At 54.5% G+C, this 27814-nt stretch overlaps 1 protein-coding gene across 1 annotated transcript in view; it reads right to left on the minus strand.

Annotated features, from left to right (window-relative positions):
* Positions 1-27814, minus strand: part of LOC140430237 (Y+L amino acid transporter 2-like) — a 322420-nt gene that overhangs the window by 61902 nt on the left and 232704 nt on the right. Inside the window, exon 6 of the mRNA XM_072517666.1 lies at positions 22307-22403. Within this exon, the coding sequence (XP_072373767.1) occupies positions 22307-22403 (97 nt within the window). The remainder of the gene's footprint in view (positions 1-22306; positions 22404-27814) is intronic.

Genomic DNA, 27814 nt, shown 5'->3' on the forward strand with positions numbered 1-27814 from the left:
GCAATGTGTCCAAGTTTGCAGACGACACTAAGATAAGTGGTAAAGCAAAAAGTGCAGAGGATACTGGAAGTCTGCAGAGGGATTTGGAAAGGCTAAGTGAATGGGCTAGGGTCTGGCAGATGGAATACAATGCTGACAAATGTGAGGTTATCCATTTTGGTAGGAATAACGGTGAAAGGGATTATTATTTAAATAATAAAATATTAAAATATGCTGCTGTGCAGAGAGACTTGGGTGTGCTTGTGCATGAGTCGCAAAAAGTTGGTTTACAGGTGCAACAGGTGATTAAGAAGGCAAATGGAATTTTGTCCTTCATTGCAAGAGGGATGGAGTTTAAGACTAGGGAGGTTATGCTGCATTGTATAAGGTGTTAGTGAGGCCACACCTGGATTGTGTTCAGTTTTGGTCTCCTTACTTGAGAAAGGACGTACTGGCACTGGAGGGTATGCAGAGGAGATTCACTAGGTTAATCCCAGAGCTGAAGGGGTTGGATTACGCGGGGAGGTTGAGTAGACTGGGACTGTACTCGTTGGAATTTAGAAGGATGAGGGGGGATCTTATAGAAACATAAAATTATGAAGGGAATAGATAGGATAGATGCGGCAAGGTTGTTTCCACTGGCAGGTGAAAGCAGAACTAGTGGGCATAGCCGCAAAATAAGGGGAAGTAGATTTAGGACTGAGTTTAGGAGGAACTTCTTCACCCAAAGGGTTGTGAATCTATGGGATTCCTTGCCCAGTGAAGCAGTAGAGGCTCCTTCATTAACTGTTTTTAAGATAAAGATAGTTTTTTTTTAAGAATAAAGGGATTAAGGGTTATGGTGTTCAGGCCGGAAAGTGGAGCTGAGTCCACAAAAGATCAGCCATGATCTCATTGAATGGTGGAGCAGGCTCGAGGGGCCAGATGGCCTACTCCTGCTTCTAGTTCTTATGTTCTTATGAAACAACTTTTCAAGAAAGCACGACTCTGGCTCAGATATGTTCTTAGCTTTATTGAATTATAGGGCTACTCCTCTCTCAACTGGTTTGTCTCCTGCTCAATTGTTAATGAACAGATTGTTGCGTCCCATGTTTACAGCTAGCTGATCCTGATCTTCAGCAAGTCATCGAGAAAATGCAGCATCAAAAGCATCTTCAGCAGAAATGAACATGTAAAAGAACTGGAACCACTAAATCCAGATGATCTCGTGAGAATTCAGATTCCCACTGGAGGATGGTCTGATTTAGCTAAGGTCATACGTCAAGCAGCACCTCACTCGTACATTGTTAAAACGACTGATGGTTCTGTTCTGAGAAGAAATCAACATGCTCTTCTGAAAGTCAAATTTCATGTTGTGTAAATTTCAAGTAGTGTAAAATAAATTAGCTTTGGTTTAAACATATAGCTCCATGTTCTTTGTAAACAGTACGACTTTTGCTATCTTGGAGAACAATACAAGGAACATAACAACCAGCACAGCTAATGAATAGACAGCTATGAATGACCCTACCGTCCATTGCAACTCACCCTGTGGATCGAGGACTGGAGCAGAAACTGCTTCTTCAAAAAAGGAGGCAGAAAGAGTTTTATGATAGATCTGCAAGGAAGCTCCAGCCACTGCATCCAGATGACACTGTTAGATTGGAGGCTGCCAATGGAAATGGATGGGTAAGACTTGCAAAGGTACTGCAACAGGCAGGTCCACATTCGTTTCTCGTCATCACTGAGGGTGGCTCAGTCTTGTGAAGAAACCGAAGAGAGCCGTTAAAAGTTCAATATCCCTTCATTTTGAGTCCAACAGAACAGTTGGTATGTAATCACAAAACACGTGAAGAGGATACAGTCCACACATCAGAGCCAGCCATAAGAGAAAAATCCCCAGCAATAAATACAGAACAAGCAGGAACACCAACAATAGATGAAGATGGAATACGATCGCCTACTCAGCCAGTGCTCAGGAGATCAACCAGATTGCGTTGTAAGCCCGACAAACTGAACTTGTAGTGAACTGTGTACAGTACATGTCTAAAATTATCATGCATATCATTTTTGTAAAGCACATCTCCAAAGGAAGGGGGATGTGGTGATATGCATGTGCACATCAATGTATACAGTTATCTGTCAATATGTTAAGGTGAATGGGGCAAAGTTTAAAGGAGATGTGCAAGGCAAGGTTTTTAACACAAAGGGTGGTGAAAGCCTGGAACTCGCTGCCAAGGGAGGTAGTGGAAGCAGATATGATAGTGACTTTTATAGGCCTCTTGACAAATCCATGATTTGTTGGTTGGTTGGTTTAGCACAGAGGGCTAAATAGCTGGCTTGCAATGCAGAACAATGCCAGCAGCACAGTTCAATTCCTGTACCGGCCTCCCGAACAGGCGCCGGAATGTGGCGACTAGGGACTTTTCACAGTAACTTCATTGAAGCCTACTTGTGACAATAAGCGATTATTATTATGAATAGGGTGGGAATAGAGGGATATGGTCCCCAGAAGAGTAGGGGTTTTTAGATCAGATGGGCAGCATGGTCGGTGCAGGCTGGGAGGGCCGAAGGGCCTGTTCCTGTGCTGTAATTTTCTTTGTTCTTTGTTAATATATGTAGTTATTGATACGACCTCTGACCAGCAGGTGGGAATAGAGATCCACCATGTGACTGGAGAGATCCGGCAGTTGGTAGTGCGTCATGCTAGAGGACAGTCACATTAGAAGTAACTACAGGAGAATTCAATTCAGTTACCATTTGCGTTGTACTTCGTTAGTTATCTTTCCACGTGTTGATCTTGTTAATAAATTATATTACTAGTCAAAGAACTAAACATTCTGTGTGCCTCTGTATTACGGGCACAACACAGAACATGACATTGTGGTGTTGGCTCCCCAAGTATTTGTGCTAGTTTGCTGATGAGATTGTTGCGATTCTTCAATTTGTCAGAAACCTTTTGCGGGTGTGGCTTTAAGGTCAGGGCACGGTCCAAAACGACATGAAGATAGGAAGATTTGGTTGGTGTTTGATGTGTCTGCCGTTTCGATAGAGGTCAAGCTTTTGGTAACTTCTTGCATTGTCAAGGTGGCAGACACATGTGGTGGAATGCTCCGTTCTTGAGACTAAGGGTTGGATTCTTCGTTTGGGAGACTAAGTCTCCACGCCGGCGTGAAAACGGTGGTGATTTACGCCAGGACTTCTGTCGCAAAATGGCCACTGATTCCCTGCTCTGGGGAGGGGCTAGCAGCCAGGCAGCGTAGAGCTCTCAGCTCTAGCTGCCTATACGGCCCAGAACATTGCCGGGTCTGTGGCCGCGAATGGGCACGGCGGTGGCCTGCAGCGGTGCGCTGTGCTTCATGGCGGACGCAGCCCCCAGATGTGGACTGCAAAAACAGTCCCCTCCTTCGGCCGCCTCGCACGCTCTGGACCCCCCCCCCCCCCACAGTGCCCCCACCACCAAATAAAGCTCCCCCTGGCACGGGTCGGCCCTCCCCCGACTGTGGCGGCGCTGGATTGCGACGCAGCTGCCACACTGAGATCACGATGGGTGAGACCACAAGTGCCCCACGCCATTGGAATCTCAGCCGATCGGGGACGAAGCATTGCGGGGTTGACCTCAGGCAATGGCCTGAGGCCGTGGATATGGCGCGCGGCATACTCCTAGAGTACACCGCTTTTCAGGGATGGTGCATCGCAAGAGCGGAGCAGCCTCCGATTTGTCGTCATCGGGGATTCTCTGCCCTGTCGCCGAACGCCAATTTAGCGTCAGGGATCGGAGAATCCAGCCCGAAGTGTTGTCACCGGGGCAGGATTCATGAACTTCCACGACAGCAAACTGGCGCTCCACCTAGACCGATTCAACGCCTGTTGAGGGGCTAGCACTGGCACCATGTGGGACACAATTGATTCCAATGAGTAAGGGTGCGGGATTCGTTGGATTCAGGAATGACACTCAGGAGATTGACATGCTGCAGCCGCCTATACACACTTCACTCCCCACCCACACTCATCCCGGCCAACAAGATGGCACTTGTTGAACTGAAGCGCCCATCCCGCTGATGGGTCAGCTGGGCCAGAGGGTGGCCTGGGGGGACACCTATACGACCTGTGGCCCTAGGTTTACAGTGGGGGGGCTTCTCTGGGTTCAGGCCAAATCGAAATTCTCTGGTGCTTCAACAACGTCATCAATGCGTTCTATTCTGCACGCACAGTAAACGGCACTTGCATATCATTGGCGGGCTTGAGCCGGTATTCTCCGGGGCCTCTGCGATTCTCCGCCTCCACTGGGGAGAATTCCCAGAGGCGTGGTTCACTTGTGCCATTAAAAATCGGAAAACAGATATCATGGCTGATGAAGGAGAGAGAGGATGTAGGATATGCAGAGGTGTGACTGTGAGCTGCTGGTCCTGACAGTAGCTGGGCTGGTTGTGGTAAGGGTGGCCCTGACTGGACCGGGGTGGGGGGACAATGGGGGGATGGATCACAGGGCTGGGGTAATCCCGCACGGTGATGGGGCTCCTGCTGATGACTCCCGCAAAGGAGGTGACGGAACACCACAGTGCCTGAGATTTCCCCCCCTCACCTCACCCGGACGCATGTGATGGGCAGCGGGCAGAACAGAATGACACCATGCCACCTGGGACACCCGGGCAACTGCCAGGCCCATTAGGCCTAGTTGCTTTGGAGGACAGAGGCCAAACAGGACCCATGTCACAGGGCGAGATTCACAGCAGACAGCAAACATGTACTGCCTGAGGATTCACCTAGAAGCATTAGGACCCCTGAGGCCAAAGGTAGATACAAATTAATTTTTCAAATAGAATAACGTTAGGGCTAGGGCACAAACCTTTTGTGGTAGTATGTATTGGGGGTCATGTGGGACTGGAAACCCTAATGTCATTGGCTGACAGATCCCGGGTCCTGGTTGGCCGTTGACCTCAAGCTCCGCCCTGAAGGCGAAGTATAAGAAGCCGGAGTCTTCCCCCGCAGGCCAGTTTACTATCGAGCTGCGGGGGAACAGACACGCTTAATAAAGCCTCATCGACTTCACTCTATTCGTCTCATGGAGTCTTTGTGCGCTACAATTTATTAAGCGTGCCTAAAAAGGACTATGGAGCTCAGGATCATTCCAGAATGCCTGAGGATCAGCCCCCACGCAGTGAACGCGGCAGCAGCCTTCAAACACTGGCAGACTTGCTTCGAGGCCTACATCACATCTACCACAGGCCGAGTCTCAGACGAACAAAAACTGCAGGTCCTGCACTCGAGGGTGAGCACGGAGATTTTCACCCTCATTGAAGACACCGACGATTTCCAGACGGCGTTCACAGCACTCAGAAGTCTCTACGTTCGCCCAGTTATCCAAATCTACGCTCGCTACCAGCTCGCGACGAGACGGCAAGCTCCCGGAGAATCGATGGACGAGTTCTATGCCGCGCTGCTGATTTTGGGACGAGCCTGCAGCTGCCCGTCGGTGAACGCAAACGAACACACGGACATGTTAATGCGCGATGCTTTTGTGGCAGGTATGCAATCCTCCCAAATCCGCCAAAGACTTCTAGAAAAAGAGTCGCTAGGACTCTCAGAGGCACGGGCCCTAGCAGCCTCCCTAAACGTGGCCGCGCGTAATACCCGCGCCTACGGCCCCGACCGCACGGCAGGCCATTGGGCCCCGTACGTACCCGTCGCGGCAAACCCCCTACCCCCCCCCCCGGACACCCCACAGGCTTGCGCGGTCCAAACGCCGAGTCGCACCGGGGGTGCCCGCTGTTATTTCTGCGGCCAGGCGAAACACCCCCGACAGCGCTGTCCGGCCCGCGCAGCCATCTGCAAAAGCTGCGGGAAAAAGGGCCATTATGCGGTTGTGTGCCGGTCCCGTGTGGTCGCCGCCGCCCCGGGAGCACAGGGAGCCCTGCAAGCAGTCTATGCGCCCCAACCCCCCAGCACGCCATGTGCGACCCGCAGGCGCAGCCGCTCTGGGTCCCGACCACCGCGGTCCCGGGAGAACTGGGAGCCCTGCACGCTGCCTATGCTCCCCAACCCCCCTCCCCGCAGCCCATGTATGACCCGCCGCCGGCGCTACCGCTTTGGGTCCCGGCCAACACTCCCCACGGAGAGGAGGGAGTTTTTTGCGTCCCTAACGCCACCCTAACCCCCGTCCCGCGCCCCACGCCTGACCCGCCGGCGCCACCTACTTGGACCCCGACCACCGCTGTCCCCGGTGAGGGAGCTCCGCGCGATCCCAGCGCTCGCGGCCCCATGCCTGTCCCGCCGGCGCCGCCGACTTGGACCCCGACCACCGCTGTCCCCGGTGAGGGAGCTCCTCGTGGTCCTTGTGCTCGCAGCCCCACGCCTGACCCGCCGGCGCCACCTACTTGGACCCCGACCCACCGCTGTCCCCGGTGAGGGAGCTCCTCGCGGTCCTTGCGCTCGCAGCCCCACGCCTGACCCGCCGGCGCCGCCGACTTGGGCCCCGACCAGCGCTGTCCCCGGTGAGGGAGCTCCGCGCGGTCCTAGCGCTCGAAGTCCTAGCGCTCGCGGTGAGGGAGCTCCGCGCGGTCCTAGCGCTCGCGGTCCTAGCGCTCCCCAGCCCCCCCAGCACACCATGTGCGACCCGCAGACGCCGCCATTTTGGGTCCCGACCACCACGAGGGGAGGAGGGGCGCCGCCATCTTGGACCGACCCAGACCTGTACGACGCATGGGGGCGGCCATTTTGTCCACCATCGCCGCCATCTTGTGACCCCCCAGCCACGTGCGATGTATGGGGGCGGCCATTTTGTTCATCCCGACGCCATCTTGGACGGCAACAACGGACCCCACTCCACTACTACAACCACGGCTCGCTTCGATTACGCTCGATCAGGCTCGGCCCCGGACACTCCAGACGACGACGACAACGGTCCTAATAAACGGCCACGAGACGCCATGCCTAGTCGACTCCGGGAGCACGGAAAACTTTATACACCCCGACACGGTAAGACGCTGTTCCTTGACCACCTATCCCAGCGCACAAAAGATTTGCCTAGCGGCAGGATCCCACTCCGTACAGATCCAGGGATTCTGCACAGTTACCCTTACGGTGCAGGGGAGGGAGTTCAAAAACTACAAACTTAACATCCTTCCCCAACTCTGTGCCCCCACCTTGCTGGGATTAGATTTCCAATGTAATCTACAGAGCCTTACGTTCAAATTCGGCGGCCCCATACCCCCACTCACTATCTGCGGCCTCGCAACCCTCAAAGTGCAACCCCCGTCCTTGTTTGCGAACCTCACCCCTGATTGCAAACCCGTCGCCACTAGGAGCAGACGGTACAGCGCCCAGGACCGGACCTTCATTCGGTCCGAAGTCCAGCGGCTACTAAAGGAGGGCATAATCCAGGCCAGCAATAGTCCCTGGAGAGCGCAGGTGGTAGTAGTGAAGACAGGGGAGAAACAAAGGATGGTCATTGACTATAGCCAGACCATCAACAGGTACACACAACTAGACGCGTACCCTCTCCCCCGCATATCCGACATGGTCAATCGGATTGCCCAATATAAAGTCTTCTCCACCGTGGACCTCAAGTCCGCCTACCATCAGCTCCTCGTCCGCCCAAGTGACCGCAAATACACAGCCTTCGAGGCAGACGGGCGATTATACCATTTCCTACGGGTCCCTTTTGGCGTCACAAACGGGGTCTCGGTCTTCCAACGGGAGATGGACCGAATGGTTGATCAACATGGGTTGCGGGCCACGTTCCCGTATCTCGACAATGTAACCATCTGCGGCCACGATCAGCAGGACCACGACGCCAACCTCCAGAAATTCCTCCAGACCGCCAAAGCCTTGAACCTCACGTACAACGAGGACAAATGCGTTTTTAGCACCGACCGGCAAGCCATTCTGGGCTACATAGTATGCAATGGGATAATAGGCCCCGACCCCGAACGTATGCGCGCACTCATGGAATTTCCCCTCCCGCACTGCCCAAAAGCCCTGAAACGCTGCTTGGGGTTCTTTTCGTACTACGCCCAGTGGGTCCCCCAGTACGCAGACAAGGCCCGCCCCCTAATACAGACCACGACCTTCCCTCTGTCGACAGAGGCTTGCCAGCCCTTCAGCCGCATCAAAGCGGATATCGCAAAGGCCACGATGCGCGCCATCGACGAGTCCCTCCCCTTCCAGGTCGAGAGCGACGCCTCCGACGTAGCTCTAGCGGCCACCCTTAACCAAGCGGGCAGACCCGTGGCCTTTTTCTCCCGGACCCTCCACGACTCAGAAATCCGCCACTCCTCAGTGGAAAAGGAAGCCCAAGCCATAGTGGAAGCGGTGCGACATTGGAGGCATTACCTGGCCGGCAGGAGATTCACTCTCCTCACCGACCAACGGTCGGTAGCCTTCATGTTCGATAATGCACTGCGGGGCAAAATCAAAAACGACAAGATCTTAAGGTGGAGGATCGAGCTCTCCACCTTCAACTACGAGATCTTGTATCGTCCCGGAAAGCTGAACGAGCCGTCCGATGCCCTATCCCGCGGCACATGTGCCAACGCACAAATTAACCGCCTCCAAACCCTCCACGAGGACCTCTGCCACCCGGGGGTCACTCGGTTTTACCACTTCATCAAGTCCCGCAATCTCCCATACTCCTTAGAGGAGGTCCGTACAGTCACGAGGGACTGCCACATCTGCGCGGAATGCAAGCCGCATTTTTTCAGGCCAGATGGAGCGCACCTGATTAAGGCTTCCCGCCCCTTCGAGCGCCTCAGTCTCGATTTCAAAGGGCCCCTCCCCTCCACCGACCGCAACGCATATTTTCTTAACGTAGTGGACGAATACTCCCGCTTCCCTTTTGACATTCCCTGCTCTGACATGACCGCGGCCACAGTCATTAAAGCCCTGAACAGCATCTTCACACTGTTCGGTTACCCCGCATACGTCCACAGCGACAGGGGGTCCTCCTTCATGAGTGACGAGCTGCGCCAGTTCCTGCTCAGCAAGGGCATAGCCTCAAGCAGGACGACCAGCTACAACCCCTGGGGGAACGGGCAAGTAGAAAGGGAGAACGGCACGGTCTGGAAGGCCGTCCTACTGGCCCTACGGTCCAGGGACCTCCCAGTTTCAAGGTGGCAGGAGGTCCTCCCGGACGCTCTCCATTCCATCCGGTCGTTATTATGTACGAGCACTAATCAAACGCCGCATGAGCGTCTCCTTGTCTTCCCTAGGAGGTCCTCCTCTGGAACGTCGCTGCCGACCTGGCTGGCGGCCCCAGGACCCATCCTGCTCCGAAAGCATGTGCGGGCACATAAGGCGGACCCGTTGGTCGAAAGGGTTCACCTCCTCCACGCGAACCCCCAGTACGCCTACGTGGAGTACCCCGACGGCCGACAGGACACGGTCTCCCTGCGGGATCTGGCGCCCGCCGGCAACACGCACCCCCCCCCGACACCATCAACCCAACCGCCCCCCTGCCTGCCACCGCCGCACCCCGCGACCGCCCCCTTCCCAGGAGGATCGGTCCCCCTCCCCTTTGCACCGACAGCTGAAACCGTACGGCTCCTGGAGGCGACAACACTGGTACAAGCACCACCACCACCGCCGGGGCCGAGGCGATCGACACGGACGACCAGACCGCCTGACCGACTCGTGGCGTCGATGTAAAACAAATATGGACTGTTCACAAGAACATTTTGCTTTCTTCCTATACCCTTTGTAAATAATTGCAACAGGACGAAATTGTCCAATACTGTATTGCCATGTGAATGTTTTATCCTCCCAGGACCAGCCCTGTAAACCCTTACCACCATACGAAGCATCACCCCGCCGGGTTCATTTTTGACAAGGGGTGAATGTGGTAGTATGTATTGGGGGTCATGTGGGACTGGAAGCCCTAATGTCATTGGCTGACAGATCCCTGGTCCTGGTTGGCCGTTGACCTCAAGCTCCGCCCTGAAGGCGAAGTATAAGAAGCCGGAGTCTTCCCCCGCAGGCCAGTTTACTATCGAGCTGCGGGGGAACAGACACGCTTAATAAAGCCTCATCGACTTCACTCTATTCGTCTCATGGAGTCTTTGTGCGCTACACCTTTATCGTGATATTCACCTGTTATTTGCAAAATAAACACATGTGCACGTATGTTCCAACCTGCCTCTGTGTTCTTTCAGAAGAGTGTGGCAGGTGGGTTGGGTTGGGCTGGCTGCAGTGGAGGTGCTGGGGGAGGCGGGAGGATGGATAGACAGTTGGAGGACCAGGGCCCCTAGGTTGGTCCCCGAATCTCGCCCCAGTACCCCACCCCTCGCTCTCACCTAACCCCCCCCCCGCCCCTCCCCCCTCCGCACCACATACTCACCTCCACCACCCCAAGGGTTCGGTGGGACCATGTAATGGAATGGTCAGCTTGCATGCAGGGATCACCCAGGTGGATGATGGAATGAGCTACCATGGGCAGGAGCCAGACGTTGTCAAATGAAGTGGAGCACCAGAGCCCATCACAGAGCGGTTCATCATCATCCTCCATCCCATGAGCCAGACCCACTGTTATTGCCAATCCAGGGCCTGCACCCCATACTGAGGCAGGTAGGAATCACGCGGGGGATGGGGGAGTGTTGATGTAGAATAGGAGATCATGGGAGGGTATGGTCAGCTGGGGATGTGATGGAATGCTCGTGCTGTGGACCAAGCCCCTAATCAGTGAACCTGGAGGCGATTAGAGTGCCCCTTGCGTGCTGGCTCTAAAGCACACTTGTTTGGCTTCCTGTGCCTGCCCGGGCCCCATGCACTGCCCATCCTGGCCCTCCTCTGCATCCTCCTCATTGGCGGAGGCCTGCTGTTCATCCCCCTTCTCCAGCACGTCGCCTCTCTGCTGTGGAGGCCGCAGCAGGTTACCACAATGCGGGAGACCCTCGTAGCGCCAAACTGGCGGGGCCTCTTCAGAGCAATCCAGGCAGCTGAACTGCACCTTCAGGATGCCGATGCACTACTCGACCATGCCCCAGGTTACGGAATGGGCGTCCTTGTAGTGTATCTCTGCGTCGGTCTGTGTCCTCCAGATAGGCGTCATCAGCCACAACCGCAGCAGATAACCCCTGTCGTCCAAGAGCTAACCCCTGACCCAGGGGTACGCCGAGAAGATGTAAGGAACCATCAAGTGTGCCAGGATGAAGGCATCGTGCACACTGTTCAGGTATTGGGCACAAACGTGCATGATGGTCATGGTCACACCAGCTGCACATTCATCGAGTGGAATCGGAAGACCGACCCAACAGGGGCCGATGCTCGTAGGGGAACATGCATCCCTTCAATCACCCCCTGGACCTGGAGCCTCCCACTGATGGTGGCGAACCCTGCTGCTCAGGCATCCTGGTGGTCTCTGTCCACGTTGAATTTGATATTTGGTGCCAAACAGGCATATAGGGCCGCCATGATACTGTGGATGCATTTGTGCACCGAGATCTGCGAGACCCCAGACAGGTCCACACTTGGCATCTGGAAGTAACGTTTCTGGGCGACCATTACCTTGCCAGCCACTGGGAGGGGCTTTCCTTTCCCATACCCCCGTGGTTCCAGGTGCGCCATGATCTGGCAGATGTATTGCATGGTCCCCCTGCTCAGGCAGAGTCTTCGGTGACATGTCCGGTCCAGCGAGGTCCTCGAATGACAGGAGCTGCTGGTACACACGAGGCCTGATGCGGCATCGCCTTCCCACCTTTTTCTCGGTCTGTTGGGGGTCAGCTTTTACCGGCTGCCTCCTGTTCCTCTGGGGCAGACTCCTCCCTGAGCAGCTCCTGCTCATACTTATTCAGTGCATCCCCACGGGCTGTGTTGACTAGGATGAAGGCCTCCATTCCTGGTTGGATTCTGAAGTCCATTGTCAGCAGAGGGTGAAAGGCAGACACGTTAACATGGTGCATACCCCTGGGCCCAATCAGGTCCAACATGCTATACAGTGGCCCCAGCCTGCACTACAGCCCCTGCATCCGCTGGACCCCCTCCACCCCTCCCTCCGCCTCCATCCCCATGCCCACCCCCGGCCACTCCCCTTCGCACCCTGCCCTCCACGATGCCACTATTTCCATGCTGGCACTGGCACTTAATCTCAATATCAGAGAATCCAGCCCCTTATCTCTCCAAGCTGAAATATGAACGCGGCCGGATTCTCTGTTCCTAAGTCAAGGGGCTGGATTCTCCGATTTCGAGACTAAATGCCGACGCCTGCGTGGGAACCGTGGCATTTTATGACAGAAAATCGGCGCAATATCTGCATCGATTCAGCTACTTTAAATAGGCGAGCACCATCGCCACGTGAAACACAATCAATTCCATGCAAAAACGGTGCCGGATTCGTCGGGTCCGTCATTGCCACACATGAGGCACACACGCTCAGCCACATTTAATTGGTCCTTCCCCACACACACACTGCCCCAGTCAACAAGATGGCTGGAAGGAGAGCAGTGCCACGGCTCAGGGCCGCTGAGCTGGTCATCCTCCTGGATGCCGTGGAGGAAAGAAGGATGACCCTGTACCTGGCCTGGGAGGAAGGCCATCAAGCGCCGCCGTTCGCTGTGCCTGGACGAAGATGGCAGAGACAGTCAGCGCTGTGGGCAACATCGTCCGGACTGGCATGCAGTGCCGGATGAAACTCCACCACCTCCTCAGGGCGGTCAGGGTGAGTTGGCCGCTCACTAACCCCGACCCACCCCCACACACCCGTAACTTTGTCCCTCCCCCCGGGGGGATGGCCGAACCCCCACCCTGCCCCACCCATGCCAGCCGCCATGGCCGGGTGCCCTGGCCACTGAGGCCACCATCTACCCAAGCCCTGGGCTGCATGCGTCGGATCGTCTAACGGTTTTGCTGTTTGTGTTTCCACCTCCCCGCCCTGCCCAAAAGAAGGCCAAGCACAACCACCAGGAGCGGGAGAGGACCGGAGGATGACCACCAGAACAGCGGCCCCTCACCATGCCCGTCAGAGGGCACTGGATGTGGCCGGTGTCCCGGAGGAAAGGGAGGTCACCGAGGTGCCGAACCTGCTTCATTACTATTGGGCGACAAACGTGGAGAAGGTGAGGTGATGGTGGGAAGGAGGGGGGTAGAATGGGTTAGGATGGAGGAGGAATCCTGTAAGGGGCCAATGATGCCGAGCAGGTACTCAGGGAGCCCGGTGGTGTAGTCCACGGTGAAGATCTGGAACCAGTTGAGGAGGCATTTTAGGATGGAGGGGATGTCGGTGTTATCGCCGTTCTGTGAGAATCACGGGTTTGAGCCGGGGGGGTAGATGGCATATATAGGGGCTGGTCAAGGGGAGGGATTTGTATCTGGAAGAAGGGTTTGGCAGTCTGGAGGAATTGAGGGAGAGGGTAGAGCTCCTGAGAGGGAGTGCCGCAGCTGATGGAGGGGAGGAAGGCCGATGTTGTGGCCTTCGCCTCTCTGATTGCCCGGCGACGAATCTTATTGGAGTGGCGGTCAGCAACACCCCCGGGGTAGCGACCTGGCTGGGTGACCTGTATGATTTCCTTCAGCTGGGGGGAGGGAGGAGGGTGAAAAAGGGGAAAAATTTGTACAAACTGTATAGTCGTTTGTTGAGAAGCCTGTTTCCCGAATTGTTTATATGTTTAAACTTTTTATAAACGTTTGTAATAAAATGCATCTTTGATCTACCGTCAATTACCACGAGACGAGAATGGTGGAACAATCGAGGCTTTATTGAACAAGATGTTGTGCCTCCTGTAGCTGGAACCAGAATGGCTGCAGCGCAGGAGAGCACACACTTTTATATGCCGCCTACTGGGCGGAGCCAGCAGGCAGGGAGTTACCGTTGTACCTATAATATACGGGCAGTGCCGTAATACATATAATATACCACTAGTGGTGTTCACCACATTCATCTCCTGTTAAAAAAGAGTCCGGCGAGGTGATGGAAACATTACAAATTAAGTCTGTCGGGGGCCTTGACCCTCCTCCGCGATCGCCTCAGTCCTGGTGGTGATGTGGGCGGCGACCTGGTCATCTGCGACTCCGGGAGCGTGTTGTCCTCGTCTTCGTCACCCCTGGGTGGATCCAGTGGGAGGACGTATCCTGCTGGGGTGGGGGCTGAGGTGAGGTTCGCTGGAGGGAGGGCGAGTGGCGCAGGGGTGAATGAGGCAGCCGGGGGCGGGGGGGAGCGGTGTCAGGTCGTGGGTCGTGGGTGGGGACCCAGCGGGTGCCAGGTCCCGGAGGGAGACCTGTGTCTTGGCGCCCGTCGGGGTGTGCCACTAGGCGTACTGCGGGTTTGCATGTAGGAGGTGGACTTTTTCGACCAAGGGGTCCGATTTATGGCTCCGCACATGCTTCCGGAGGAGGACAAGTCCAGGAACTGTCAGCCATGTTGGGAGCGAGACCCCGGAGGTGGACTTGCTGGGGAAGGCAAACACGCGTTCGTGAGGGGTCTCATTAGTCGCAGTGCAGAGGAGCGACCGGATGGAGTGGAGCGCGTCGGGGAGGACCTCCTTCCAGCGGGAGACCGGGAGATTTTTAGACCGCAGGGCCAGCAGGACGGCCTTCCAGACAGTCCCGTTCTCCCTCTCCATCTGCCCGTCTCCCCGGGGGTTGTAGCTGGTCCTCCTGCTTGAGGAGGTGCCCTTGCTGAGCAGGAACTGACGCAGCTCATCGCTCATGAAAGAGGATCCCCGATCGCTGTGGATATAGGTCGAGAAACCGAACAAAGTGAAGATGCTGTGCAGGGCTTTGATTACCGTGGCAGAAGTCATATCGGGGCATGGGATGGCGAAAGGGAACCGGGAGTACTCATCAATCACATTCAGGAAGTACGCGTTGCGGTCGGTGGAGGGGAGGGGCCCTTTGAAGTCCACGCTGAGGCGTTCAAAGGGGCGGGAGGCCTTCACCAAGTGTGCTCTACGGCAAACGGAAACAAAGTGCCCTTTCTTCCCACACCCATTGCAGGTCGCGCTCCGCGCCGGGCAGCGCTGCCTGGGATCTTTGTTTTGTCCACAAAAATAACACTTGGGGTCCCCAGAGTTGGCTGGCTGCCGTGTGGCACAGGCTTGCGGTGAGCTGGGGTCGGCAGCTGGTGGGGCCCACGATGCCCACGAGGGTGCCGCGGGGGCGTAAGACTGCACGTTACGGGAGGCCACTTCTAATGAATTAGCTAGCTGTCTAGTGTCTGCAAGATCGAGTGTACCCCCTTCCAATAGCCGCTGGCGGATGTACGTAGACTTCATGCCCGTGACATAAGCGTCTTTAATTAAAAGTTTGGTGTGTTGGACTGCCGAAACTGCCTGGCAGTCACAGTTCCTACCAAGGATCTGTAGGGCCAGCAAGAAATCATCCAGAGTCTCCCCGGGGAGTTGCTGTCTCGTGTACAGGAGGTGCCTGGCGTACACTTGATTCACCGGTTTAACGTAATGTCCCTTCAGGAGCCTCATCGCTTTGGAGTAGGTGGGCGCATCCCAGATGAGGGGAAAAATGTCAGGGCTCACCTGTGAGTAGAGGACTTGGAGCTTCTGCGAGTCCGAGGGTTCTTCAGTGGCTGCTCTGAGGTTGCCTTCGAAGCAGGATAGCCAGTGGTTGAAGGTGGACGTGGCATTGGCTGCTTGAGGGCTCAGCTGCAGACGATCAGGCTTGATGAGGAGATCCATCTTTTGAAAGCTTGTTCAATAAATTGATGTACTATCAATTACCACGAGACGAGAATGGTGGAACAATCGAGGCTTTATTGAACAAGATGTTGTGCCTCCTGTAGCTGGAACCAGAATGGCTGCAGCACACACTTTTATATGCCACCTGCTGGGCGGGGCCAGCAGGCAGGGATTTACCGTCGTACCTATAATATACGGGCAGTGCCGTAATAAATATAATATACCACTAGTGGTGTTCACCACAATCTTTAAAAAAAAAGGTGTGGGGGAAGAGTAGGCAGCACTTTGGGTTGGAGGGTATGTCGTTGTGGGCGTCGATCTGTGACGGTTTGTGCCATCGGAGCTGGACGCGAAGTTCCGGGGGTGACGGCAGGTGGGAATTGAGTACTTCAGCGGCTTGTTTATAGGGGGCACATTTGTGGGGCTAACGGAGTTGCCCAAGGGGAATGGTTTTAGGTCCCGGAGGTGCTGTTCTTCCAGGGGTTGTCGCCTCCAATGTTGCAAGACAAGCTGTGATCAGAGGACAAAATAGGGGAAGGGAAGGTGTCAGACTCCACAATGCGGCTATGCAAAATAAATTACTAGCTGTGGCCCACTTGTACCTGCAACGCACGGTGGAGATAGCCATCTCCAGAGAAAGCGCCAAACAAGGGGTCCAGGACCTCCAGGGAATGGCGGTGCTCAGTCTGGGGCGCCAAGGTGAACGGCAATCACAATCAGCTATAACTGAGGAAGCTGGTCCCTGGCAGCAGGACACCTACAGGAGGAACATGGGCCACCGTAACAGAGGCCGGGAGCAGTGTCGGGCATTCTCTCTCGACTGGGAGGAACAGGAATACCACCATCGACCAGCGGGGATGCAAGAGGTCGCAGTGACCAAGGGAACAGGAGGCCTCACGAGGATTTACGTGTCTGCCGACCCGCTAGGTGCGACCGCCCCCCACGTGATAGAGCGTACTATGTGGAAGACAACGACAGCACCTACCAGTAGTTGAGCTGTGTGGCTGCACCAAGAGAGGCTGCACCAAGAGTGGTGCCCATTCAGATCTCTCTGCAAATTTATAGAAATTAATTCAATGAAGAGTGCAGGAGAGCATGCCAGGAGCAACATCAAGCATACCGTAAAATGAGGTGTTAACCTGGTGAAGCTACAACACAGGATTACTTGTGTGCCAAACAGCATGAGCAGCAAGTAATAGACAGAGCCAACCAACACATCACATCGAAGCTCTGTGGTCCTGCCACACACAGCCGTGAATGGTGAAGGACAATTAAACAACTCACTGGAGGAGGTGGCTCCACAAATATCCCCATCCTCAATGATGGAGGAACCCAGTACATCTGTGCAAAAGAAAAGGCTGAGGCATTCGCAATAATCTTTAGCCAGAAGTGCCGAGTGGATGATCCATCTCAGTCTCCTCCGGAAGTTCCCAGCATCACAGATGTCAGTCTTCAGCCAATATGATTCACTCCACGTGATATTAAGAAACAGCTGAAGGCACTGGATACTGCAAAGGCTATGGGCCCTGACAATATTCCGGCAATAGTACTGAAGACTTCTGCTCCAGGGCTCGCCGCACCCCTAGCCAAGCTGTTCCAGTACAGCTACAACACTGGCATCAATCCGGCAATGTGGAAAATTGCCCAGGTGTCCTGTGCACAAGAAACAGGACAAATTCAACCCAGTTAATGACCACTCTATCAGTCTACTCTCCATCATCAGCAAAGCGATGAAAGGAGTCCTTAACAGTACTATCAAGTGGCACTTACTCAGCAATAAACTGCTCATGGACGCTCGGTTTGGGTTCTGCCAGGGTCACTCAGCTCCTGACTTCATTACAGCCTTGGTTCAAACATGGACAAAAGAGCTGAATTCCAGAGGTGAGGTGACAGTGACTGCCCTTGACATCAAGGCAGCATTTGACCGAGTATGGCATCAAGGAACACTAGCTAAACTGGAGTCAATGGGAATTAGGGGAAAATTTGCTCCTGAATGGAGTCATACGTAGCTCAAAGGAAGATAGTTGTGGTGGTTGGAGGTCAATCATCTCAGCTCCAGGACATCACTGCAAGAGTTCCTCAGGGTAGTGTCCTATGCCCAACCATCTTCAGTTGCTTAATCAATGACCTCCCTTCCATAATATGGTCAGAAGTGGGGATGTTTGCGGATGACTGCACAATGTTCAGCACCATTCGCGACTCCTCAGATAATGAAGCAGTCCATGTTCAAATGCAGCAAGACCTGGACAATATCAAGGCTTGGACTGACAAGTGGCAAGTTACATTCGTGCCACACAAGTGTCAGGCAATGACCATCTCCTACAAGAGAGGATCTAACCATCGCCCTTAACATTCAGTGGAATTACCATTGCTAAATCCCCCACAAATCAACATCCTAGGAGTTACCATTTATCAGAAACTGAATTGGACTAGCCACATTAATACTGTGGCTCCAATGCAGGTCAAAGGCTAGGAATCCTATGGCGAGTAACTCATCTCCATCTACAAGGCACAAGTCTGGAGTGTAATGGAATTCTTTCCACTCATCCACCCCCTGGCTGAGTGCAGCTCCAACAACACTTAAGAAACTCAACACCATCCAGGACAAAGCAGCCTACTTGATTGCTCCTCCTTCCACAAACATTCAAACCCTCCACCCCCATCCGAACAGTGGCAGCCATGTGCACTATCTACAAGATGCACTTCAGTAACTTACCGAGGTTCCTTAGCCAACACCTTCCAAACCCAAGACCACTACTATCTAGAAGGACAAGAGCAGCAGATACCAGGGAACCCCACACCTGACTTGGAAATGTATTGCCGCTCCTTCACTGTCGCTGGGGCAACATCCTGAAATTCCCTCCCTAACAGCACGGTGGGTGTACCTACACCTCAAGGACTGCTGCGGTTCAAGAAGGCAACTCACCACCACCTTCTGTAGGGCAACTAGGGATGAGCAGAAAATGCTGCCCTAACCAGCGACGCCCAAATCCCATAAAGGAATTTAAAAAAAATAGACACCCCATCTGCATGGAGCTTGACACTGGGGCGGCAGTGTCCGTACTCAGTCGCCGTACATTTGACCGCATTAAGTCTGACCCTGTTGGACAACAACACGTGGTTGGCCACTTATATTGGGGAACCCCTAGAAGTAGCAAGCACTTCAACTGTTGTGGTCAACTATGATCAGCAATCCGCAAGTCTTAGTCTGATGGTGGTCCATGGGAGCGGTCCGAGCTTGCTGGGGTGTGACTGGTTACGTCACCTACGGTTGGATTGGAAGTGGATGTGTTGCATGCACCCACATGGCCCTGAAGAGTTCTGACCAGATTTCCGTCGGTATCCCAGGATGGCTTGGACATCATCAAAGGGGTAGTGGGCTGAATAAGCTTGGACCCAACGGTTCATCTGTGCTACCTGTTCCGTATGCCCCATGAATCAAGGCAGATGCAGAATTGGAACGGATGGAGAATTTGTGCATCATACTCCCAGTGCCGTTCTCCGACTGGGCGGCGCTGGTCGTCCTGGTCATGAAACCTGATGGATCAGTCCGTTTATGCGGGGACTATAAGATGACGGTCAGCCGTGTGTCTCGGCTGGACCACTATCCGGTCACTCGGATCTTTACGCAAAGCTGAGTGGAGGAGGGTCGCACATTTACGAAACTCGACATGAATCATGCTTACCTCCAGCTGATCTTGGCCCCCAAGTCCACACGCTTCGTAACCGTGAACATGCACCAGGGGCTATATGAATGCACCCGCCTACCCTTTGCGGTTTCCTCCACATACGCAATATTGCAGCGCCTAATGGAAAATATGCTGCGAGGCCTACCTTGCATGGCATTCTATCTGCAGGACATCCTGATCACAGGATCAGGAGCATCTGCAAAACTTGATTGAAGTGCTGAGGCGTTTTGAGGAGACTGGCGTCCGCCTCCAGCGAGAGAAGTACGTTTTCAATGCCATCGAGGTAACATCCTTTGGCTACCGCATTGACCGCCAAGGTTTTCACCCAGTGGATGAAAAGTAGAGGCAATTTGGCAGGCCCCCATGCCAGGTGGCCCGACGGAACTCCGATCATTCCTAGGCTTTGTCAATTACTATGGCAAGTTTCTCCCGAACCTGGCCACCACTTTAGCCCCCCTCCACTGTCTGTTAAAGAGAGGGCAACGCTGGGAGAGGGCTCAGGAACAGCAGGCGGCTTTCGCCAAGGTGAAACAACAGCTTTCCTCAGCAAGACCGCGAACCTACTATGACCCATCACGAACACTCCTGTTGACATGTGACGTTTCTCTGTACTGCGTTGGGGCTGAGCTGGCCCACACAATGGACGATGGATCGGAACGTCCCATTGCTTTTGTCTCACGAACGTTGGCAGACGCGGAAAAACAATATGCGCAGATCGAGAAGGAGGGTTCAGAATCAAGAAATTTCATCAGTAAGTCTACGGGCATCACGTCACCTTTCACACGGACTGCAAGGAAGTTCGGGCAATTCCCCCATTGCTTCGGCCCACATCCAGCGATGGGCACTGCTGCTGGCGGCACATGATTATGTTCTGGATCACTGTTCTGGGGCAATGATTCCTCACGCTGTCTGCCCCTGCCAACTAGGCCACTGACACCAGTGGTGGCCGGTGAGTTCATTGCCACCCTACATTTCATGGACTCATTACTGGTCACGGCATCCTGGATTCACGGGTGGACTCAGACCGACCATCAGCTACCACATGGGACAGTATGGGGCTCAGCACTGGGCTTTACCACAGGATCTGAAGGCTTACACCCATGAAGATGCAGGAGCTGAGTGAGCATAGAGGACGGCGTCCTCCTTTGTGGGAGCCGCGTAGTGGTCCTCGAACATGGACACGGCCCGCTCCTGATGACCTCCACAAAGCACACCCAGGGGGGTCCAAGATGAAAATATTAGCTTGTAGCTACGGTTGATGGCCCAGCACCAACGCGGACATCGGGCAGGAGGCCCAGTGCTGCTTTCAGTGGTCAGGCACACCTGATATTTCCCCCTGCAGCCCCGCTCCACCCATGGGAATGGCCGGGTGGTCCATGCCATGGTCTCACCTCCATATAGATTCTGCAGGGTTCTTTCAGGGTGCAATCTTCCTGTTCCTCGACGATGCCCACTCCAAGATGCCACCGGCATCGTGCCAGCTGAGGTGTTAATGGGCCCCGCCTCAGCACCCGGTTGAGTCTCGTCTTTCTGTATACTGGCGGGCAAGTTTGCCACGCTCAGGACTAAGCCAAGGCAGTCGCCGTTGCACAAGTTCGCCCCAGGAGAGTCCGAAATTTCGACAATGGAGCGCTTGCATCCCAGACATCGTGTTGGAGAAAATGGGACCCTATTTCTTACCGAATATGGGCACAGGGCATGCCGGATACTCCAGCCATACTGGCCGTTGATTCCGATGTCCCATGGCTGCCATCTTTGCTGTTGCCCCTGCCGCCCCTGTTTCCACCATCTCCCTGGCTCCTCCGGCTGTCGAGGATCTGGGGATCGTTCTTGAGGATACTGAGATGCCAGATGAAGTATCGGCAACTCCAATTCTGAAACCAAAATGGATGTTTTGCCGCTGCCAGAGGCACCCATGCCAGCTCTCGTGTCTGCACCCACAACACTGTCATAGCCCAGATGCTCATCACGCAGACTCTGCTCCCGAGTCCGATTGTACGCCTTTTGATGCCGCATGGTCTGTGCCTACATGCTGTCCGCAGGTGAAACGGTCAAAAGGCTCGGTGCACTTATCGATGGGTGTGGACGTTCCTCCGGACTTCGGGGAGAGGAGTGTTATAACCCTAAAGGAGGTCCTTGGACCAGGACCATACGATTTCCCATGACCTCCCTAGAATATGAACTGCCCCTTTAAGGGGGTGGGGCTTCCCCTTAACAGGGAGAGCCCAAACTCACATAAATATCCTGGTCAGTTTGCAAGTCGGGGAAGGAGAACCTTAGGGATTGGAGGAGTTTGGATTTGTATCGTAAGAAACCTTGTTCATTAATTTCTACCTATCGTCCTATATGGGCAGCACAGGAGCATAGTGGGGGTAGCATGGTAGCATAGTGGTTAGCACTGTGGCTTCACATCGCCAGAGTCCCAAGTTTGTTTCCCTGCTGGGTCACCATCTGTGCGGAGTATGCACATTCTCCCCGTGTCTGCGTGGGTTTCCTCCGGTGTTCCGGTTTCCTCCCACAATCCAAAGACACAATCCATTGGCCATGGTAAATTACCCTTAGTGTCCAAAAGGGTTAGGAGGGGTTATTGGGTTAGGAGGATAGGGTGGAAGTGAGGGCTTAAGTGGGTCGGTGCAGACTTGATGGGCCGAATGGCCTCCTTCTGCACTGTATGTTCTATGTCTATGTCTATGCGTCCTGCTTACCGCGGATTCAAAAGTTCCAGATACTCAAGTTTAAGCTTATACGGACCTCTCACACAATTCCTAAATGTCAGGTTCTATAAATAAAGTATCATGGTGTTTGCTCTATCTCTTGTAATCACGCAAATGCGAATAAAACAGTTTTATGCTGGGAACACAGAGTTAGCCCTACATCTTGTTCTATTAAACAGCATATGAAAAAACAACTGCTGCTGAAGTTATGAAGCATGTGACTTGTCAGAATTGACATTTTGTGACTAACTCACAAATCAAACCTTTTCATTGTGACTTCAGTCGGAGAAAAAAGATATGTGACAAAGTGGTGAGACCGAATTCTTACATTTATGATCAGTGCTGCGACTGGTGTGAATCGGTTCACGTGGATCATTGACAGTAGAGAAGGGAGGTGACCTTCACGGGCTGCAACAAAGTACAACCTAACAGGACAGGAAGAAAATATCTGTTAAAGAATATTCGTTTAAAAATTGAATTCTACCTAGGATATTGTGATTTCTTCACACTTAATACAGTCTATGGACAATTTAACATTGATTCTATGCTAAAACATTATCTATGCTAAAACATTGAATTATATAATGAAGTCAATTTAGCAATGTAGATAGCAAAGGAGAATTCGGAACAAAAAATATCCAATCATTCAAACTGAGCAACTTTAAATTGTGAGTAGATTGCACGTGCTTCATCATGGTAACACAGTGGTTAGCACTGTCAACAGTGGTTAGCTATCACAGCGTCGATTCCTGCTTGGGTCACCGCCTGTGCGGAGTCTGCTTGTTCTCCCCGTGTCTGTGTGGGTTTCAAGGCTTGTTGGATGAATTGGACATTCTGAATTCTCCCTCAGTGTACCCGAACAGGCGCCGGAGTGTGGCGACAAGGGGATTTTCATAACAACTTCATTGTTGTGTTAATGTAAGCCTAACAACAGAAATAGCATGTACACAAGAAACAGGACAAATTCAACCCAGCCAATTACCGCCCTATTAGTCTACTCTCCATAATCAGCAAAGTGATGAAAGGAGTCATCAACAGTGCAATCAAGCGGCACTTACTTGGCAATAAACCTGCTCACGGACTGCCTTGACATCAAAGCAGCATTTGGCCGAGTATTGCATCAAAGAGCCCTAGCTAAACGGGAGTCAATGGGAATCAGGGGGGAAACTCTCTGCTGGTTGGTGTCATACCTGGCACAATGGAAGATGTTGTGGTGGTTGGAGGTCAATCATCTCAGTTCCAGGACATCACTGCAGTAGTTCCTCAGGGTAGTGTCAGACACCCAACCATCTTCAGCTGCTTCATCAACAATCTCCCTTCCATCATAAGGTCAGAAGTGGGGATGTTTGTGGATGACTGCACAATGTTCAGCACCATTTGCGACTCCTCAGATAATAAGCAGTCCATGTCCAAATGCAGCAAGGCCTGAACAATATCCAGGCTTGGATTGAGAAGTAGCAAGTTACATTCGTGCCACACAAGTGCCAGGCAATGACCATCTCCTACAATAGAGGATCTAACCATCGCCCCTTGACATTCAATGGCATTACCATCATTGAATCCCCTACAATCATCATCCTGGGGGTTACCATTAATCAGAAACTGAACTGGACTAGCCACATTAATACTGTGGCTACCAGGGCTGGTCAAAGGCTAAGAATCCTATGGCGAGCAACTCCTAAAAGCCCAAAAGCCTGTCTACCATCTACAAGGCACAAGTCATGAGTGTAGAGGAATACTCTCCACTTGCCTGGATGATTGCAGCTCCAACAACATTCAAGAAGCTCGACACCATTCAGGACAAAGCAGTCCAACTTTAAAAAAATAAACTTAGAGTATCCAATTATTTTTTCTCCAATTAAGGGGCAATTTAGCGTGGTCAATCCACCTAACCTGCACATCTTTGGGTTGTGGGGGTGAAACCCACGCAGACCTGGGGAGATTGTGCAAACTCCACACGGACAGTGACGCAGAGCTGGGATTCGAACCTGGGTCCTCAGTGCCGCAGTCCCAGTGTTAACCACTGCACCACATGCCGCCCTCCAAAGCAGCCCACTTGATTGTTACTCCTTCCACAAACATTCAAATCCTCCATCACCAATGAACAGCGGCAGCTACAAGATGCACGGCAGTAACTCACCAAGGTACTTTAGACAGCACCTTCCAAACCTACGACCACTACCATCTAGAAGGACAAGACCAATAGATACCTGGAAATCCCACCACCTGGCGGTTCCCCTCCAAGTCATTCACCACCCTGACTTGAAAATATATTGCCGTTTCTTCGCTGACGCTGGGACAAAATCCTGGAACTCCCTCCCTAGCAGCACAGTGGGTATACCTACACCGCAAGGACTGCAATGGTTCAAGAAGGCATCTCACCACCACCTTCTGAAGGGCAACTAAGGATTGGCAATAAATGATGGCCTAACCAATGACACCCACTTACCGTAAATTAATTTAAAAAACATTCCTGTGGAGGCAAAGTCCTCCTGTCTGTACATTGACAATGCTCTCCATCGTGTTCTGTGGCACTGCCCTCATGCTAAATGGGATAGATTTCAAAAAGGTCTAGCAACTCAAAGCTGGGCAAGCATGAAGTTCTGTGGATCATCAGCAGCAGCAGAATTGTACTTAACCACTTTCTGTAACCTCATGGCCTGGCATATCCCGAACCCTGTCATTACCGCCAAGCCAGGCAATCAACCCTGCTTTAAGGAAGAGCAAAAATGAGGTGTCAACCTGGTGAAGCTACAACGCAGGACTACATGGGCGGGATTCCCCAACCCCCCGTCGGGTCGGAGAATCGCCAGAGGGCGGTGTGAATCCCGCCCCCGGCTGCTGCCGAATTCTCCGGCCCCCCAAAAATCCCGTCGACGTGAATCGCGCCACCCACCTTCAAGAATGGTGAGGACCGGGGCGACGCAATGGGTCCTGGGGCCACCCGAATTCTCCGGGCTGGATGGGCCGAAGTCCCACCAACGTGACCACGGGTCACGTCGGCGTAAATCAAAGCACCTATTTAACGGCGTCAACCAGTCGTGAAGGTTGACGCCGGCCAGCGCGGAGGTGGGGCTCGGCGTTGGGCGGCCGTAGAAGTGACTGCACGCACCGCAGTTGGTGGGGTGCGTGCCGGGAAGGGGTGGGCGAGTGCTGCGGAGGGGGGCCGAGTACCAGGGAGGGGAGGGGGCGAGTGCCGGGGAGGGGGGGGGCGAGTGCCGGGGAGGAGGGGAGGCGAGTGCCGGGGAGGGGGGGGCGAGTCCCGGGGTGGGGGGGGGGGGGTAGAGTGCCGGGGAGGAGAGAGCGAGTGCTGGGGAGGAGAGGGCGCGTGCCGGGGAGTAGAGGGCACGTGCCGGGGAGGAGAGGGCGAGGGGTTGGGGAGGTTGTCCGCCTGGCCAGGTGCCAGCTTCCAACAGTCGCCACCATGCAGCCCATGGCACCTGGCTGTGAGGGGGGGGGGGGGGGGTATGGGCAATGATGACTATCCCCCCCCACCCACACCCCCAACCCCTGCAGCCATTATGTTTGGTCATCACCCAGCGATGTTGGCCGCCGTGGCGGGAGCCGCACTTCTACGTGTTGCCCTCAGGGAGCAGGAGCGTGCCAGGGAGGCAGCGGAGGCTGCCGCAGAGGAGCGTGCCATGGAGGCGGCGGAGGCTGCCGCAGAGGAGCGTGATGCAGGTGGCAGGCGCCCAGGCTGGAGGGCTGCCCGCCCGACAGGACGAGGAGGAGGAGGTGGCCACGGCGACAGAGACGCCCGATGAGGCCCCGTGTGTACCGGCCCTGCACGTCGTACCAGGACCTTACGGACCGGGCATGCAGGAGGAGACTCCGGATGAGCCAGGAAACCGTCGGCCATATCTGCCACCTGATGGCACACCTGGCACCGCGTGGCACGGGGGAGGACACCCTCTCCCCGTGGCTGTCAAGGTTACGGTGGCCCTGAACCTTTATGCCACGGGGTCATTCCAGGCGCCAAGTGGGGACCTGTTTGGCATCTTGCAGGCATTGGTGCACCGGTGCGTCTGTGCAGTGACAAGACGCCCTATATGCCATTTCTGACCGTTACATCCGGTTCCTTGTGGATCGGGCCAGCCAGTATGCCGGGAAGCGGGCTTCGCTGCAGCGGCCAGGATGCCCATGGTCCAGGGGCGATCGATGGGATGCACGTCGCCGTGTGACCACCTGCGGATAACAGGGCTGTGTTCACGAATAGGAAGGGGACCTATTCCATGAACATTCAGGCACGTCTGCGCCCGGTACCCAGGCAGTGTACATGACTCATTCGTATTGGCACAATCTTTCATCCCCACTATGTTCAATGGACGCCCCCCCAACTGAGGGGCTGGTTGCTGGGCGACAGGGTTGCCCGTTGCAGTCGTGGCTGATGACGCCTGATGCCCATGCAGCGAACAGGGGTGTGATAAAGAGCTGCTTTGGGCTGCTAAAGATGCGCTTCAAGTGCTTGGACCGCTCAGGAGAGGCCCTCCAGTACCTGTCAAATAGGGTCAGCCGCATCGTTGTGGTCTGCTGCGTCCTGCACAACATAGCCCAGCAGAGGGGCGATGTGCTGCAGGCAGAGGAGGGGGAAGGGGAGGAGCAACACGAGGCACAGACCTCCCCAGATGAGGAGGATGGGGGTAATGGTCAGGATAGATGGGCTGGACATGGACGGGAGGCTGCCCACCGTTACCGGCTGGGCCAGCGGGCACGGGACAGGCTGATAGCCGCCCGGTTCACAAACTAGGGGGGGCGTTGGAATCGCCGACTATGGGCACAGACTGCACACTACGGCACCAGGCTACCACCCTCACCCCACTCACCCACCAGCCCACCACCCTCACCCCACACAGCCACCACCAACCACCCGCATCCCACCCACCCATCAGCCTACCACACTCACCCCACCCGCATGCACACCACCCCTCCGTTGCACATCCACCTGCGGCACAACGGGCCGGGCTCACACGATCGCCGGTGAAAGCTTGTCTATTGCAGGCCATGGGGGATGATGACAACCCGTTCTGCGATGAGCTCTGAGCTCTACATCGTTGGGCAATGTCTGACCTATGGCCACAGTACCATCCTCCACCCGGACTGTCCCTGCATGCGGCCGTGACACTGCAACGCACGGTCCTGTCGTCTGCCCGGGGGGATGGCGAGGGCGACCGGGGGGAGGCACACTCACCTGAGGCCGACGTTCTATCACCTCTCACACACACACAGGCGCTCACCTCACACCACACCCGCAAGCATCGAACAGAGCACAAAGGCAGCTTCTGAAGGTGTGAATGTGATTTTAATAACAAACAGTTCATACACGTCCCCGAGCCCCTATAACTAATCTGTGCCCTGCACCCTTGCCGACTTACTCAGTGTCTAATTGTTTGGCCTTACGGGCCCTTTGACTACGTCTAGGTGGTTCCCTAGATGGTACAGCAGAACTGGAGGTTGACTCCTGTGATTCCTGCCCTGTGACTAGGGACCCCTTTGGCGGCCGTTTCGTGGGGCGGCTCGGCCTAGATGGGCCAGGCTGCGGCTCGGGCATCTGGGCTGGCGAGCTGCCAGCCTGTCCTGCCCGTTGCCCACCAGATTCACCTGGGACAGAAGGGGAGTGGGAGTCGCGGTGTTCCGGGGCCTCCCCTACAGGGGGACCCGGAACGGAACCCAACACCTCCTCCTCCCTTGGGGTAACCGATGGCCCCCGGGCCTCTACATGGGTCGGGGATGCGAACGGGCCGAGCAACCGACGCCCCCCTGACACCTGGCGCTGCCAGTCCTGGAGGCCCGCTCTGGTAGCAACAAGAGTCTGCAAGTTTGCAGCCATGGAGCTCAG

This window comes from Scyliorhinus torazame, chromosome 10, assembly GCF_047496885.1.
Source record: "Scyliorhinus torazame isolate Kashiwa2021f chromosome 10, sScyTor2.1, whole genome shotgun sequence".
Taxonomy (NCBI): Eukaryota; Metazoa; Chordata; class Chondrichthyes; order Carcharhiniformes; family Scyliorhinidae; genus Scyliorhinus; species Scyliorhinus torazame.